This window comes from Argiope bruennichi, chromosome 4, assembly GCF_947563725.1.
Source record: "Argiope bruennichi chromosome 4, qqArgBrue1.1, whole genome shotgun sequence".
NCBI lineage: Eukaryota > Metazoa > Arthropoda > Arachnida > Araneae > Araneidae > Argiope > Argiope bruennichi.
The window spans coordinates 67,603,432-67,621,541 of record NC_079154.1 but is presented as its reverse complement, the minus strand read 5'-3'; the positions used below and the strand labels follow the sequence as shown (position 1 = coordinate 67,621,541).

The window sequence follows — 18,110 nt, the reverse complement described above, 5'->3', positions numbered from 1 at the left end:
TAGATTTCCAAGAATATATTTTGTAAACATTTCATAATATTTTGTTCTTTTTTCTTTATAAACATAACATTTAATGGTTATACATATACAACTATAATTAAGAGTTGAGGAACCAAAATCAAAATTTATTTTAATAGGGCAACCTATACAAACATATTCAAAAAATGAATTTTGTTTCATCTTCAGTTAGAAGATTATTTTGATCACTTTCATTACTTTTGCAACAGAATAATAAATTTATTAGATACATGACAATAAGAATTTAATTTTTATATAACATATAGTTCAAATTAAAAAAAAGAAATTTTATAAAAATTTAATATTTAAAAGAAATAGTGCAAATGTAAAGTAATAATTAGACCGTCTATTTTATAGTCAATATAATTCAATTATTTAGGCTATATATATTATTGATTAAGCAGGGAAATTAAATAAAAAATCAACTTCAAAGAATTTAAAAAGAATTATTTCATTTAAAAGACAATTAGTTTATTGTTGTTACTTTTTTTTATTTCCTAGATATTTACAAACATTTCAGTCCAGCTAAAAGCAGATAAATATGTTATTTTTCATCATTTTTTCTACTTGAAAATGGATTAAATCTTGAAAGCCAAGACCTCTCCTCTTGTCTACAAAAAGAGAAATGTTTGTTATTAAAGTTAACTACAAAACTTTCAAATAAAATAATAATATACAGTTTTTCAAGTTCTATTGGAGATAAACTGAAACTAAATGTGGCATACATTTTTAGTAAAATAGAATGCATGAAATGTTTTTATAATACAAAAGATTTATTTGGAGTAAAAAAATAAAGAAATTAATGATATATATAATCCACATAAAGCAAATTTTATCTCAAATTAATAAATTTTTAAATAATTATGTAGACACATTTTTTTTTATAAAAATATATTATACAGTAAATTTTTATAACTTTAATGATGGAAAAAAAGAATAGAATAGGTTATGTTTAAAGACAGTCAATTTTTAATTTCAAGAAATACAACATTTTTGCAAATTAAATATTAAATAAAATCAATCTTTTTATCTTAAAAAAATTAAATGGATTCTAAATAAAAGTAACTTATATATCGCACATTAGATAACTATCATTATTGTGTATACACTGCAAGACTACGGGGAAGATTTTCTAATTGGAATCATTCTTAGATATCAGCGATGCATTTCTATCAGATCTTAAAACAAATTAATGCAAATAATAAAAAAAAATTTAAATTATACCCCCTCCCCCCCTCTCTTTTTTTAATAGGTAAAGAATTTTCATATAAAATTCATTTTTAAATAAAAATGGAGATTTTTTTTAAAAAATTAGTGTACTATTTTATTTCTATAGTGAACAACATTCAATCTTATAAAGGAATAACAATAATAATAAACTATTTATAAAACATATAATCTTTGCAAAAAATTAATATATTTGAATTTTTTTTTTTTTTTTTACTATCAGATGTGTCAATTAATATAAAAATCAGATATTGTCAAAATAAAAATTTTAACTAAAAACTAAATTTTACACCAAAAAGCCCAAAAGAAAATCATACAATTGGAATAAAAGAGATAAATATAATATATTTATATTTCATTGTATTTTTATTATTTTTGACTTACTCTTCAACAGCTTCGCTTGTTCCTTCGTTTTCTTCAACTACTCCTGCTGCTTTTCCTAATGGAAGAAAAAAATAAGACAAGATTCAATATCATCAAAAATTTATAATAAAATCCTGAGTTTTTAGGGTTATAGGTTCATACTAACAAACCTTAAAAAAAATGACAAAAGAAAATGCACTATAATATAAATCACTGAAAATTATATTCATTTATTGGCATAACTATAGGTAATGAATATTAAATACATTAAATTTCTGAAATTTTTTTTTTAGCATGCAGTAACAAGGTGTGTAGTAAGGAATAACTGCACAATTAAGCAAGTTAGCCAAAAAAAGTACCTTTCTATACGCATGAATACATGCATCCAATATATAAGATGTTATAATAATGCATACTTTTTATTGCATTTACATCATATTTTCCATTTTAAAACAAAGGATGTCTTTTTGGCTTGATAATATATATATATATAGTAATGGAAACTATCACTAATAAAAAATTAAATTTATTTTTACAAGATTAACCATAAAAATTCTGTGATCCTTTTCAACATTTCTTAAAATTAACAATCAATTTACATGGATACATCATCTCTGAAAATGTCGCCATTGACGTAGAAGCATATATGATGAAAAATTTTGTATTTGATTTTATATATCCAACAACATATAAGATTCAACAAAGCTGGGATAATAAATTAAATTTTCTCTTGTTCTCACTTTCTATATTTAGCAATTCAGAATATTATATGTGCTGCCAATTAAAGCTGAGAGCTAATGTATTTCAATCATAAAACTACAATAAAAAAAACTTGACAAAATTGTGACAAAATATTTTTTTAAATTACAGAAAAACGTAATTATACATTATATAAAGAAATTGAGATGACAAATTAAGATCTGTGTAAGGATCCTTTTTTAAAAGTAAGCATTTTTAGATTTAAGTAGTTTTTATGACATTACACATACTGAGTATAACAAATAGGAATATAGATATGGGATTTCTATAATACTTCTATAAGCATATTCAAATGATTAAACTCATAAGGAAATAAACTAAACCATATAATTATGTGGACAAATCTTTCATCTACAAATAAAAAGATAACACATTTTTTTAGCAGTTGCAGGGCCAAATAGAAGACATTTTTGAATTTTTAACTTCGATTTATTCCATCCTAGGAAACCTCTTATGTACAAGAAACGATGATGAAACTGACACATCTTGATAAAAGTGCAAAAGAACAAAACAGACAGAAATTTTCCCCTTAGTGATTGTAATGATATTTTGATAGGAATTTCTTTGTCAAGTGTAGATTTAGGCAAGGGAATTTTAGGTATGTTTAAAAGAATGTTGCAAGCATTAAAGATTTTTATCCCTTTACTTGGAGCATGTCAAAATGCAAAAGTAAGTATTTTATAGAGTGCATGTACCATTAAATAAATAAAAAAAGGTAGAATTGGATCAGGAAATAAGTGAATATTTCAGAGAGAAGTTAATATGGGCTAAATTCAGATACAAATTTGGAAATGAATATTTAAATTAGATTTAAAAATATCATTACACACACACACACACACACACACACACACACACACACACACACACACACACACACACACACACACACACACATATAGAGAGAGAGAGAGAGAGAGAGACAGTTATAAAACAATAACTAAAGAATAAATAAAGGCAAAATAATCAGTACTTTTTAACTCTTCTATATATTTCTGACGGAAAGCATGCTTCAAAGGCACTGGTTGTGTTTCTTCTTCTAATAACCTTTGTTTTTGAACAGCTTCTCTTTCAGTTAACCCAAACCATTCAGCTTCTTCCCTCTGAACAAAAGATTCATTCATGTAAAATTCAAATAAAGGCAAAACCATTTACAAAACAATAATAAAAATTCAATTCGGTACATTACATGAATTTAGGTACACAAATTCAATAAGAGAATGTTAAAATGAAAATTTAAAATTTTCCTACTTGTTCCATTTTAGCCAAATAAATAAATAACGCTTCTCAACTTTCATTCAAGAAATTTCTGTTACAGTTTTTAAATTTGGAAAATAAACGATTCATAAACAACAAATAAAAAAATCAGTTCAGAATAACCACCAATTTATATATATATATATATAACTTCATGAATGGTTGACTTAATTTAATGAATTAATCATATACAAATAAGCTATACATATGAGTTTACAAATATTGAAAACTCTAAAGGAGGATTGAAATTTTAACAAATCTAATTTTGTTCTCCACACCACTTGGTACCATGATACATAGTATTAAAAAAATGCTATTACAATTAATTAACAAATTTTATAAATAAAGTAAGACCATAGAAATATATCTGGAATTTTAGATTCTATTTATCAACATTTCACTTAAAAAAAATATGGAATACATGATATTAATTCAAAACCTCTTTCTACCCAAAATATGAGTTACAAAAGCACTAAGAGTACTTTTGTAAGCAAATATAAAAGCATAATAAATCTCAGGTTAAAAATAAGGGAGAGGACATCCATGGTTTCAATCTATTTCAATAAACTTCCTTTACTGACAAACTTTTACTCAATAATAGAGATTCTCCATTTAAGAATTGTTTTTATAGAGATGCCATTAAAATTTGTGAGAAATATTGGATGCAGCTATAATGAATTAATTGTAATTGTAATTCATTACAGAGAACAGACTGGAGATTGCATCTTTAATAAATAAAACAAAACTGAAATTTGAAATATATACATTTATATATATGAAAAGGAAATAAATGACAAAAAAATATATTCAAGCACATCATTTTTCAGTTATTAAATCTATGTATGTAGCACTTCACAAACACACAAAAATTTTATTTATAGTTGTTAAACAGATTATTTTAATTAATTAATATAAAATGAACTTTAAACCTAATTGAGTCAACTCAACTAGGATAAATTTAAAAAAATTAGCTAAAACATTTAGGATTCTAAAATATAATAATAACTACAGTATAAAAAAGGAATGGTTTTTAAAATATACGAATGATCTGAAGAGGAACATCTAAAATCAAATTGATATACAGGCATAAGAAAATGCTCCAAGGCAAGCAAAAAAAAAAAAAAAAAATGTTAAGCCAAGAAAAAATACATAAAAGACAGAAATAAGTTTCTTAAATATAATGCAATCTCATTAATTACACGGGCTTTCAGAATCATGCTTATTAAGTGATAACGCCTACATTTCATTAAAACAATAAAACTAATATTGCAACAAAGTAAAATATTATTTTAATTGGCGATACTGGGAAGGAGGGAGAGGTTGCATGGTAACAACACTGGTAAAGTTGCATTGGTAATATTCTTACTCTGAAAACAATATAAAAATCATATTTGGCCAGATAATGTTTTCTGAAATCACTATAAAAATATCAAGAGCTAAATTTAATGAATTAAAATTTTAGAAAATATGAAATAAACATCCCCACTCTCTAAAGTATATTTGAAACAGAATATGTATAAGAAAGTCAGACAGCCTGTCCTGTACAGCAGAGACACAAACACACATAAATTTTGATTATTATTACATACATGTCAATAGATAAGCAATTTTTTTAAAGTAAAAAGCAAATAACTACAGTTCATATTTAAAAGATGAATAATTATGCTTTAATAAAAGACTTAATAGATGTTTCTAATAAGTTAGAAAGAAATTATTCACATAACCACATCAAAAGAAATGTCTCTAAATATATCACGACATATTAAGATTATTCCAAATTTTAATGTATTCGCTCGTAAATAAATGGAACATGGTATCCGAGAGTAAATTTCTGCAATATATTCTGATAAAAATTCAAAATGATTTACCAAAAATAAACAGCTTCAAAGATGAAAGCAGGAAAAAAAGAAATCAAACATCAGTTAATACGTAGCATTCTGACATTCTCATCCTCTGCAATCAAGTAGCTTTCAATTTCACGAAACAAGTTACTTTTCTAAGATACTGATGACTAAATATTCAAAAGGGGAAAAAAATAATAAAAATGTGATAGCATGCTGATACATCTGACAAAAGAAATCGTCTAAAAACAAAGTGATCGAAACACAGATATTCAAGTAAAGGCTGAATTTTTATTTTGCTGATCAACAAATATTAAGACCTCAATGCCTGCATATTTATGCAGTCAAATACACCAGGTGATGGAAATATTTTTGAGAAATTAATTCTTAAAAACTTTAGGTAAATTAATGAAATAATTCAACATGCACGAACATATACATAAAACATAAGAGTAGCATCACACATTTTGATGAGAGGATAATAGCAATTGTTCTGGCTATCATACACATGTTGTGTGAGTGTCCACTAAAGTGTTAAAAGCATTAATAGGAAAAAGTTTGCAAAGTATTATTAAGCTTTAGAATGCTTTAAAAAACTTAATAAGAATGTCTGAATGAAACAATATTTGAAATTATAATTTTTTGTAGCTTCATTGAAAAATAAATAAAACAATCAAGAACATACAAGGAATATCAGACTGAAAAATATTTATTAGATATAAATAGTTGTGCAAGAAAGATAACCAGTTTCTATTTGTGTTTCTTCTACTCATACAAATAATAATTTTACTTGAAAATTCTATACAATTATTCCATAAGTGATGGGTAATTTAATAAAAACAAAAATAATTATTCCATGAATATTTGAAAGAAACTTATTAAAAATTAACTTGAAAAGGAAGAATGCACTTACCTATTTCTTTGTCACAATACTTATGAGTTTCCTAGACTGTAATTTAAAGCTTAGTAATGTAAATGAAATGGCCTGAAAACTATTCCAATCAATTTGTGTTCTTGAATTATTAGTAGTAATTAAGCCATTTGCAGTCAGTTCAATAATATTATAAATCACTTTGAATTTCTTTTACCTATTAAAAAACAATGAAAAATTTCTTACTGGTATCATATATTTTTTGTATTTTTCTAAAACTTCTTGATTTGTTGCTTCATCTTTATGATGCTTCTCTTCATTTAAGAGGGCTAAAAGTAATTTTCTTCTAATATTCAGAGCCAGCTGTGATTTCAGATCTTGCACTGGACTCTATTTATTAAGTAAAAAATATCATATAACATATGTATATGTAATAATATGCAAATTATATAATGTAATTCCTTATACATTGCATAAATATTGCAATTTAAAATTTTTTATAAAATATATATTTATGTTCAAACATACATATGCAATACATTATTGTGTAATTACAATATATACAATCAAGCCTATTTTTGTGTGGTAGATAGAGATTGCATAGAAGAAATTACACATGCACATTATATTCTGAAACTTCATAAATTACTATAACAAAAAAATTTTAATACCATATTAAGAAAAAAAAAATTAATGAAGTCCCATTTCGATAATCTGTCAAAGGTTTAAGAAATAATGAGTACAAGCTTCTCAAATAAAATAAATTACACATGAAATCATTTTTTAAATCTAATTTCTAATTTTAATCATGGTGAAATTTTCAAAATGTGCATAATTCAATACAGTTTTTCATAATCCAAAAATCACATCTTCTTGTGATAAACAAAATCACTTAAAGACATTAGAGTTAATTTATTTTTGGAATATATTATTTACTTTATTTTGGAATTAGTTGAAGAGATATGCACTACACATACCATACACATTGTATTTGTGCACATATGCAAACTGATAGAAAACATTATGTTAGAATTCATAAGAAAAAAAAGGACCAAACAAAAACAATTTGACTATATACACACACACACAAAGTAAAACATTACCGTATATGTTCAAGTCTTATTGCTATTCACCATTTTAATATTATATTTCAATACACCAATATTTTATATTAAATTTCAACAATTTGAATATCATCTGCAATTTTTTCCTCTTGCATTTTTAGTGACTCAAACAAATTTCTTAGATATTTATTACATTCCAGAGACATCATACTAAACATTAATCAATATTATATATATATATATAATATTGATTAATGTTTATTATATATATATATATATATGTATGTATGTATGTATGTCAACTGGTGTGTCATATAGCAGTTAAAAAGTAAAAGATAAAAAAAATGAAAAAAATGAGTGAAAAATAAATATCTAAATGCAATTAAATACAGATTAAAAATTAAACATTTTTGAATTTATGATTTTATCTAAAGGAAATTTAACTCGTGATTAACTGAATATAGTCTAACCAAACAAAGGTATATTTTTAAACTATAATTTACCATAAGTAAGGAACATCTTAGAATTCCAGATAAGAATATCAATATTATTTGCCTCTTTCAGAATGAAAGAAAGTTTGAACTAGAATTCATATAGTTCACCAATTAATCGTATAGTTTAGGCAAACAATATCTAAATATAATCAAATTAAAATTATAGTATGGAATAAATGGTAATCAAATCATTAAATTTTAGAAATGCATTGTGACGAAATTGTGACTGTTGAAAAACAGATGTTTTTTGTTTACCAATAAGATTGTAGATGCAATACTCCTTAGGTGTGTGACTCTTCTCCTTATTGTTAATGGAACTGGGCAGTTTTGGAATGTGGAACAAAAGAGTCTTGGACAGAGAAATTCAGTTTGCATTGAGCTTTTAAATGGGCTGAGAAGATTAGTCCCTTGATTGTAGGAAGCTTTAATTCAACTGAATAAGCAAAACTTGCTTTTCTTCTAATGTGTTTTTGTGTGTATCATTTAACCCTTTGTTTACCAAATTATATTACTATCAATTTTTCAACTTCATTTTTGCATTAGTAGTTAAGTTTTCTTGCAGAATAATCCCAGGGAACCCAAGAAAAATATTTTAATTAATAGAAATATCTTAATTTAATTATTAATTAAATATTTTTAAGTCCTACTTTTAGCTCATATTAACCTCTTGCTATTTGGGTTACATTCTCCGTGTTTTTTAGAATACCATCAGCAAAAATTGTCATATTGTGAAGTTATAAGCCAGATTTAAATGGTACTTTTAAGTACCGTCAGTAAATAAAGGGTTAAAATAATTCTCCAGAAGTCATGAACACCATATTGAAAACTATACAAAAGCTTCATGTACATAGTATAAATAAATTTATTTATTCTAAAAATTAGTGTGCATACTTGTAAAGTTCAAAACTTGATCTCAGGAGATTATACCACTCTCTTCACGAGATTTCAGCATTTCCTGAGTTATTAAAGTAACTTGTAAATAATCATGACAAGCATTCATATGAATAATTAAATTCTTTAGATAAATATATATTTTTTTTTCCTTCTCTTTTTTTTAAAGATTCAAGCTTGCTTCATTAAAAGCATACAGATTTTTTTTTTTTTTTTTTTTTTTTTTTTTTTTTTTTAACTGACAGTACAGAAGGTAAATTCTTGAAAGTTCAGTATATTTACTTTGTAACAATTACAAAAGACCAACCATTAGGTTTATGTTCTGTATTAATTTAAGAGATATTACACAGAAATATCTACAATTAGGTCTAATGCCTTTATAATATCTTGTGCTCATAAAGTATGCAAATTTTTTTTTTTTTTTTTTTTTTTTTTTTGAAGTTTGTTACCTGCAGAAAGTTAAAACAGTACAAAATAAACAGAAATTTTAACACACGAAGTCATATCTAGCTTACAAGTGTTTCAATTTATTATCGTTCTAAAACAAGAAAATGGTACAAAAAATGAAGCATGTTTCCCCCCCCCCCAAAGATTTACAAACATTGTTTTTACTTATATATAATTTAGTGTATAATAGAATCCTTTATAACAGGTAAAACAAACTTGATTATAATCTATGGAAAGCAGTATGACAGTAAAATTAATTTTAAATATTAAACTAATTTATTTAATTTAGAGCACAATGAAAATTTTTATTTGGTTAATAGATAAGTTTACTTGAACTAAATCTCGTATGAATTTTATTACATAAAAAGGAAAATAAGTAAAACATGAAATCTGGATGTGACAAGAGGAGAGGAAACAGAAATATTGATGGCATAGCCAGTATATTTTTGCAATTATGTTAAAGGGCTTTAAAGCTAATCATAAAGTCAGGCAAAAAAAAAAAAAAGGAGGGGTATTATTTATTCTTATTATGTTATTAGATATCTCTCAATACAGAATACTATTATCAGTTTAGAGGTACAGAAATAAAGATATAGAAAATATTAAACTCAGAAATAAAAAATGTAATTTTTCTTGTATTCACAATAGAATCTGAAAAAATAAAAATGAGCAGCTGTATAAAGAGTACACTTTCAAATGCAAGTTATTTTAAATTAAGAAGTAGGATTTAAATGGAAAAACATAATAGTTGTTTATTACAGATTCAGAATTCTATCATTCTAACAACATTTTTGTGAATGTAGCAATAGAATTAAAGACATGCTTTTACAAAGAATAAAAATTTAAATATGAGAAAAATCATTTGTGAAGAAATTGATTTAAAAGAGCAATACTGAATTATTTAATTAAAGATAAAAGAAATACTTACACCTAAAATATAATGATCAAAACCATAATACTGATCGATAAGTCTCAATGTTCGTTCAGTAACTGTAACCTCCATATATTGATTCAAAATTTCACTATAAACAACAGCTTTCTTTAACTTTGGCACCCAATACTGTGGAAATCTAAAAATGGAAAAGTGATACATGACATAATTATTTAAATATAACAAGTACATTCAAATAGATAATCTTAATTCTATTTTAAAATATCAAAAAAATTATAGTAGAGTAAAAATTTAATATAATTATAAGTAATTGATACAATTATGTTGTATTCATATTTTCAAACAATTTTATTACCAAGACAAAAAAAAATAATTAATTGTTCATTTCTTAACAATTTTAATAACTATTACTTCTATCTATATTTTCAAAAGAATTTAATATATGGAAATTCCTTACTTATATTTTTTGTTAACAATAACTAAAAAATTAATATCACCAGTGGCAATGCATTTTCACTTTTAAAGTATTAGATCAGAAGCTGAAGTATTATGACTAATAGGTATTAGAACTGAACAGATACTAGTAGGCAGATAATGTTTCATAGAGGAAAAAGAATGTTTTAAAAATTGTTGAACAATTAAATAAATTATCCATAAAATTTTCACACACAGAGTTGGAAAGATTATTTGACCCAAGGAACTTAATTTGTATTTTTGTTTAAATAAAGAACATAATATTTTACACTACAGTATGTATTATATGAATCTTCAATATTTTTAAATATTGAAATAGCAAGTAGGTAATTAATCTCTGAATGAAACATTTACTATCATTTATTATCATTATATCATCACTTATCATTCAATTTTTGAAATAAAAAAGATGTATATAATCTAAAAATGTAGAAAACAAACACAATAAAAATTTGCTTCATATATAATCATATACTTTGCTAAATCTATAATAATGATTAAATGTGGGCTAAAAATGCATTAAAACATCTCTATGTTAAAAATAACACAAATTCATCATCTTCACAATTGTTACACACACACTTAGTAACAAAACAAATTCCATTTCACTTTTCATACTTAACAGAGCATAAAATTCTCTTTAAATTTCTATAAAATTAAGAGTTTAAAAACATCAAAATTTTTAAAAATGTCTGTAATTTTAAATATACAGATCTAGTTAATAATTTTAAATCAGAAAACAGAAAAATAATTGATGCTGAAAAAAGTAGCGTGAGGTTAAATATTTTGTTAAATTGCAGTCAATAACATGAAATTCAGAATAAACAAATATATTTGAAAAAATTTCTCAAAGAAATTTATGGAAATTTCATAAATAACATATTGCAATTTAAAGGTGTGCTATGTATGAAAAATATTATGTGTATTTGCATAAAAATGTTTTTAAAAAGTGCAAAAAAGAAGCATTTTTTAATTACTTAAAACCTGACCGTCTTTTATTATATTAACAAAGAATAATAACAATTATAAATAATTTAATAATAAAAATTAAAACAATGAATATCAATAATATTGACACTATAAGAAAAACATTTAAAAATCTATATGCTGCATTAATCAAAACTTTATTTATAATTATGGCTGAAATGCAATAATAAAAATATAGTAAAAAAGAGAATTTATTTAAAAAATATTGTGTTAAAATACTGATAGTAAATATATATAGAGAGAATATTAACATAAAGAATATCATTACACTTAATGTTAGAGGTTAAATAAATTCATTTCCCTTTCTCCCAAACATATTAAATTTACTGACAGCATAAATTCTTTGTATATATTTAAAATAAACCACACAATTTAATTTATTATATAATTCAAAAATAAATACATGAAGTTAAACTACATGATAGCTATTCAAAACAGACCTTATAATTTTTAAACACAATATAACTGAACAAATATTTACTATTTTATAATAAACATCCAAACTGCACTGAAATTATTAATTCATAAAAAAAAAAAAGTCATTTTACACTATGATAGGAAATTTTCAGAAGAAAATCATGATTTTTACAATATGTAATCAAAGAAAGAAAAAAGGAATATCATTGTTGCATCATATTATTAATTTATAAGCCTTTCACTAAACTACAGATCAAAAATTAATGCACACATTAATAAAGATTTTGGTACAAATAATTTAATGAGGATTCCAATCATCCAAAGGATTAACAATTTTTTATTGTAACATTCATATAATTTAAAAGCATTATTAAAGACATTATAGTGTAAATTAATATTTTTAAATAATTCAAAAGCTAAAATTTAAAACATTTTGAAGATCAAAGTTCTATGTACTATCAATATCAAATTCTTGAATAAGAGCATCAATTAGTAGCTGAAGTTTATAATTTTAAAAATTGAAATACATGTAAAAAATGAAATACAATAGATCAAACATAGCTGCATTAATTTGAAAAGGCTTACAAAACTCACCCAGTTGAAAAATAGAAGATAATAATAAATATATTTTAAAAATGCAGATTAAAAAGATTTATTTAATGAATATTATACAAAAACTAAAATGTATAAAAAAAATAACAAAGTACTGCAGCTACACCAACAAATAATTACGAAGATAATGATCAGAATATAAGCAAATAACTTAGTTAATATATCAAGCATATATAAAAATTAAAAATGGAGTAAGAAAATTTACCTTCTTCGTTTCGGCTTGTCTTTATTAAATCCTTGTATAACACCTTCACCACCCCAAATTCCTTCATCAGCTTCTTTAGGAAACTTTAATGGTATAGGCCTATCTTCTCTCCGCACTCTAAGCAAACACAGAAATTATTAATAATAACCAAAACGGTTGGTATTAATAATGACCGGTTAATATCAATAATAACCGATTATTCACATTGACCGTAACATATATATACATATATGAAGGATAAATTTAAATTTACATAAAAAATATACTATAGGAGGAATATCTTTCCCCAAGGAAACGGCAATCACTGAAAATTGAATTTTCTCTAATAACAAACGCAGAAATTGTGAAAGGAGTCTGAAGGGGGAAAGGGGACTTTTCTTGTAAATGATGAAGTATGACTTTGATTCCTTAAATAAAATTTCATGAAAATAAGTATAAAGTTATGTTTTTAATGCCAACTTACCGCTCTTTAGTCAAAGGGTGCAATTCATATTTCATATCATTTGGAATATAGTGCACAGGTGTAGGGGGTAATTTTAATGATTCAATGTATTGTTTGTACGCATCAGGCAATCTCGCTTGAACACTGTTAGGATGAGGTTTGAGAGACTTTACATTAAAAAACTTGAACATGTTTTCAATCAAAAATTACTAGTTAAACTGAAACAAGACTACCACAAACCACATTTAATTATAGTAAATAAACAAACTGGTGTTGCCAAATCATTAAAGCGTCGCAACAGTTTGCGTTAGCTTCAATCGCACAAGAGCTGATGCTTGTCATGTGATAAATGAGAAATTTTGGCTTGAGTTTGAACATATTACAGAAACGAAAGATATTATATCAAAAAACCAAGTAAGACAACTTGAAGATAACTGTTAAATGATATTTGTAATCATATTTATCCTTATTTGCATTAAATAAAGAAATTTCGTTAAATATGAGTTGTGGAAAAAAAAATTGTATAAAAATGTCTCCGAAACTTTCCAACAGGTATTCTATAGATTCTATTCTTCGAATCTATAGATTATTTTGGAAAAATTCCATCATGAAGATAGATAGATAAAGTATTATTTGTCTCGTGCTTTTACGGACTCCAGCGTTTGCTTTCGTACTCCAAGTTTGGTTTTTCCAATTAATTTTATTTCCCTCAGCTTTTGTTTTTATCTTCTGGACATAAAGTAAGAATATCTGCTCTAATTTCTTATATATTTCAAGAGCTGAAAAGTCTGCACTCTGTTAAACTAAGTCACTCAACATTTATTGTTTCGGATTCTTCTTTTGAAAATGTCACTACAATAATGCAGGCGTCGAGAAGCATTAAAATACATCCTACTTCGAACGAAACCTTCTTTAAGAGTGGAAAATCCCCTAACGAATTCATTATTCAAAGTGGCCTAAGATAATATGAAGAAATAAACATAACTATGTACAACAGAGATCTTGCATCCAAAATCCCTTGTTTAAACCCATTCTTTATCCAAGCCTACATTAAACATCATACAAATCGGCACAGCAATATTTTGACATGAAATTCACAAGACAAGGAAATATTACCTTCACGACATCGGATCCCCTGTGTGCAGCCCAAATCTTAAGCTTAGAAAAAATTCTCAACATTTCCGTTTCGGTCGGTGTCATTTGGGAATATGTAACTGACAGATACTTAATATTTGATATACCCACTCGACCTTCTCTTGGACAGTTGGCTGAGAAATTAACAAGTAATAACGATATAGAAATCATTGAAATGAGAAGATTTGTTAAATCTTATTCGACTCGAGACTCTTCCCCTGTTATTATTACAATACTCGGCACCGCGCTAACAGAATCCATTAAGATTTGGTTTACAAACCAAAAAAATCCAGAAGTTTATAGATAAACCAAGAAAATGCATGAAATTTCAGAGTTTCTCAAAACAAATTAGAATTTGCACCTAACAAATCTGTTATATATATGGTGAAACACATGATAAACCAATGTGAAATCCCAGAAAGTGCGTAAATTGCCAATGACCGCACTCAGCGGCATCGAAATCTTGTTCCCATTACATCAGAGAATGACAAATGCTAGAATTTAAATGTTGCAACCACCTAACCACTGGAGAGGCCAGACGCCTCTTCTAACAATCTTCAAAATCAAGTTATACTAACGCAGTCAAATCAAACATGTCTGTGAGTGGAGAAAACCGTAAACCAATAAATCGATACTATAGTCAAAAATATCACAGAGAAATTCGAAAAGCAAGCAAATATGCTCATTGAAATTTTTCAAAAAACTGTACAAAAATTACTGCAAACTGTTGCCAGCATGTTTAATGAAGATGAATCAAACAAATCCCCTGGGAGAAGAAAATAAGCAACAAAAGTTGTGATTCAAACTGCGGGATTCGATGCAACGAGATGCAGATGGTCCTTCAAGTTTGACTTTAAAAAGTTTTTTTTGGGTGGGTTTTGCTCGTTTTCCTTTTTTGTTCTTGTTTTTGCTTTTCTTTTTCCTAAACGATGGAATTGCTTTACCTCCTTTTCAAAATTGGGGTTCGAATTTACGCTCTTACTGTTTTCAAATCCCTTTTGTTTTGTGCCCTTTCTAAAGTCTCAAGTTGGGATCAGTTTCTAATAATCCTTTTAACTGTTTTTTTATGATCTTTCTGCAATGAAATTGTCAGGGTAGTTAAAGGAAAAAAGCTCTGGTTTTCAATTCCACCTTTCGTTGCTTCTCTCATTTGGGTTTTTCAAGAGATATTTCTTTCAGAAACAGAAATTTTTTCCTTTCCGAACAAAATTTTTTTCTGTGTATTCTCTGGTGACCTTAAGATCTTTAATATAAGAAATAAAATTACATTACTACGAAAATCTGAAGTAAATAATTAAAAATATTTTCTTTAAAAAAATCAAGTTTTTAATAATTAATTGGCTAGCGTAATATTTATTAAACAATGGTTTCATCAGCGTTATCGGCAGACATCCCGACATGCGCAGAACGATTGAAAATTGAACAGACAAGGTTGTTTGGTACCTGATACGTGACGGGGAATTGTCCCCACTGGCATTCCTTCCAACATGTCCGAAAGAATAATTCCCAACATTATAAGAGAAGACTTTAACTTGGAACATTTGGCAGTCGAAGTACAGTTCCAGAATACCAAATTCAACATTATAAATGTTGAATTTGGTATTCTGGAACACAGTTCTGGAATACAGTTCCGGAATACCAAATTCAACATTTTGATATTGATTAAGAAAATACTTCTTTGATTCTCTAATTTTACCTACCTTCATCTTCGACGATTTTAATTTGCACCACACTCTTTTGGGGAGCATCCCGTTCATCGGCTCTGAGTAATGATTTCGTTGATTGGCTAACTTATCCATATTTCACAATTCTCAATACAATTATTCCCAAGCACAGATCCTTAAGAACTCAGTTCCTCTTCCTCTTAGATCTTACTCTCTGTTCATCTGATATTCATAATCAAACCTCTTGTTATGTAATGGACTCAATTTTCGATAGCGATCAAACCCGATAGTTGTTTCCGGTTCGGTTATAGAAAAGGTCAGTCGTAACTTAAAAACAATTAAGTGGACGAGGATTACACAATAAACACAGGATTTTTTTAATAATGCCAACTAATGTTCCATTGAAGTAATTACAATGAATGCAACTAAGATAATAATCCTAAGTGCTTTATTTAAATCTTTGGTGGAATCTTTCTTGCCATAATTATGAAAAGCTCAGTAAGTATTTTAGAGAAAAAAAAGACATCGAAACATTTCTGTGATGGATTGGATGAAACACAAAAAAAAATTGCAAGTTAGTTCCGTTTTCATGTTAAAAAGGCGAATAGAGAATATTGGGGAAAAAATTTGCACAATATCTCGTAATCCAAAAATATTTTTTTAAATTCTAAATAAACTTTCGAATCACACAAATCTGAACTCTAAACACAACAACATTATTATACACAAACAATCTCTGTATTTCTGATCCAGCACATCAAAGTGAGTTATTTGCAAAGATTTTTTCAAATCAAATTACAAATATTTAACCTTCACCTTTGGATTTCTCTGGAATAAATTCCTTCCTCAACGGGAAATTCGAAATTTGGGAACTTAAGAAACCAATCCATAAAATTAAAAACTCTACTCCTGGAGCTGACAATATCCCAGCCATCGGTTCAAAAGTCTCGGCAACAATCAACTTCAAATTATTTTGAAACTATTTCAACACCAATTTGATTCGGCAGACATACGGCCCAAACAATGAAAACACGCTATAATTATTTCAATTCCGAAACCAAATAAAGACAAAACGAAAGTTTTTTCCTATCGGTCCATTGCCCTAACCTCAGTTTTTTGCAGTCTTTGAACGTATCCTCACTCAACGTATTGCTTACTTGTAACAAAAAGCTACACAATAGCTTACATGGTTTCATATCCTTCAGAAATAACCAAACGGCAAATTACAATATTCAGGCAAAACGTGCAGAAGCTCACGAACAACAACAACAACAACAAAAATACTTCATTGATGTGAATCTTGATATCAGAAGTGCATATGATTCTGTTCATATAAACAGTCTTATTTTTAAATGCTTACAGCTTGGTATAACAAGGAACATAGTAAAGGGGTTGTCCAACTTCCTTCAATCCAGAACTTTCCAGATTCGCTGGAGACCATCCCTTGCTTGTAACATTACACTATTCCTTATCTTTATGCACGACTTCCATGAAACCATAGAGGAAGGGATCGAATGTACTCTGTTTGCGGATGATATTTTTGCTTTCTGTAGCTACATTCCTGAGAAATCATTATCAAAAAAATTCACAACACAATAGAAAACATATATAAGTGGTGCAATTATTGGAGGCTAGAAATTAATCCAGAGAAAAATGCAATAGCTGAATTGTTCAAGAAAAAAAATGCAACGTATCTACGTATTTCTTACGTTGGACACCCTTTAAAATGGAATGAAACGGTTACATTTCTTCGTATTCACTTTTCTAAAAAGAATCAAAACTCAGTAATCTTCAGAGACCTCAGAAATCATGCACTTAAAAAGATAAATGGTCTCAACATATTCGTATAAAAAAAAACCCATGGACCCAGAACTAAAAATATTATCAATATCACAAAAAATTAGCATTTTCAGTATATTTTACTATGGTTGCACCGTAATCAACAAGTTTTCCCGAGACTGTATTTATAGCATGCAACACTATTCTAACTATAGCTCTGAGAATTGCTTTAGGCCTCCTAAAATGAACCCCGAATGTTGTCCTTCTGAAAA

General features: G+C 26.6%; 1 protein-coding gene across 1 annotated transcript; it reads right to left on the bottom strand.

Annotated features, from left to right (window-relative positions):
- Nucleotides 1-488: 488 nt before the first annotated feature.
- LOC129965977 (39S ribosomal protein L28, mitochondrial-like) lies at nt 489-13,515 on the bottom strand. Its single transcript, XM_056080297.1, has 7 exons — nt 13,283-13,515; nt 12,820-12,936; nt 10,161-10,302; nt 6,583-6,726; nt 3,341-3,470; nt 1,630-1,684; nt 489-629 (listed from the first exon to the last, which is right to left on the bottom strand). Exons 1-7 carry the CDS (start codon nt 13,450-13,452, stop codon nt 563-565), a joined length of 825 nt encoding a protein of 274 aa, XP_055936272.1. The 5' UTR covers nt 13,453-13,515; the 3' UTR covers nt 489-562.
- Between the last annotated feature and the right edge of the window lie 4,595 nt (nt 13,516-18,110).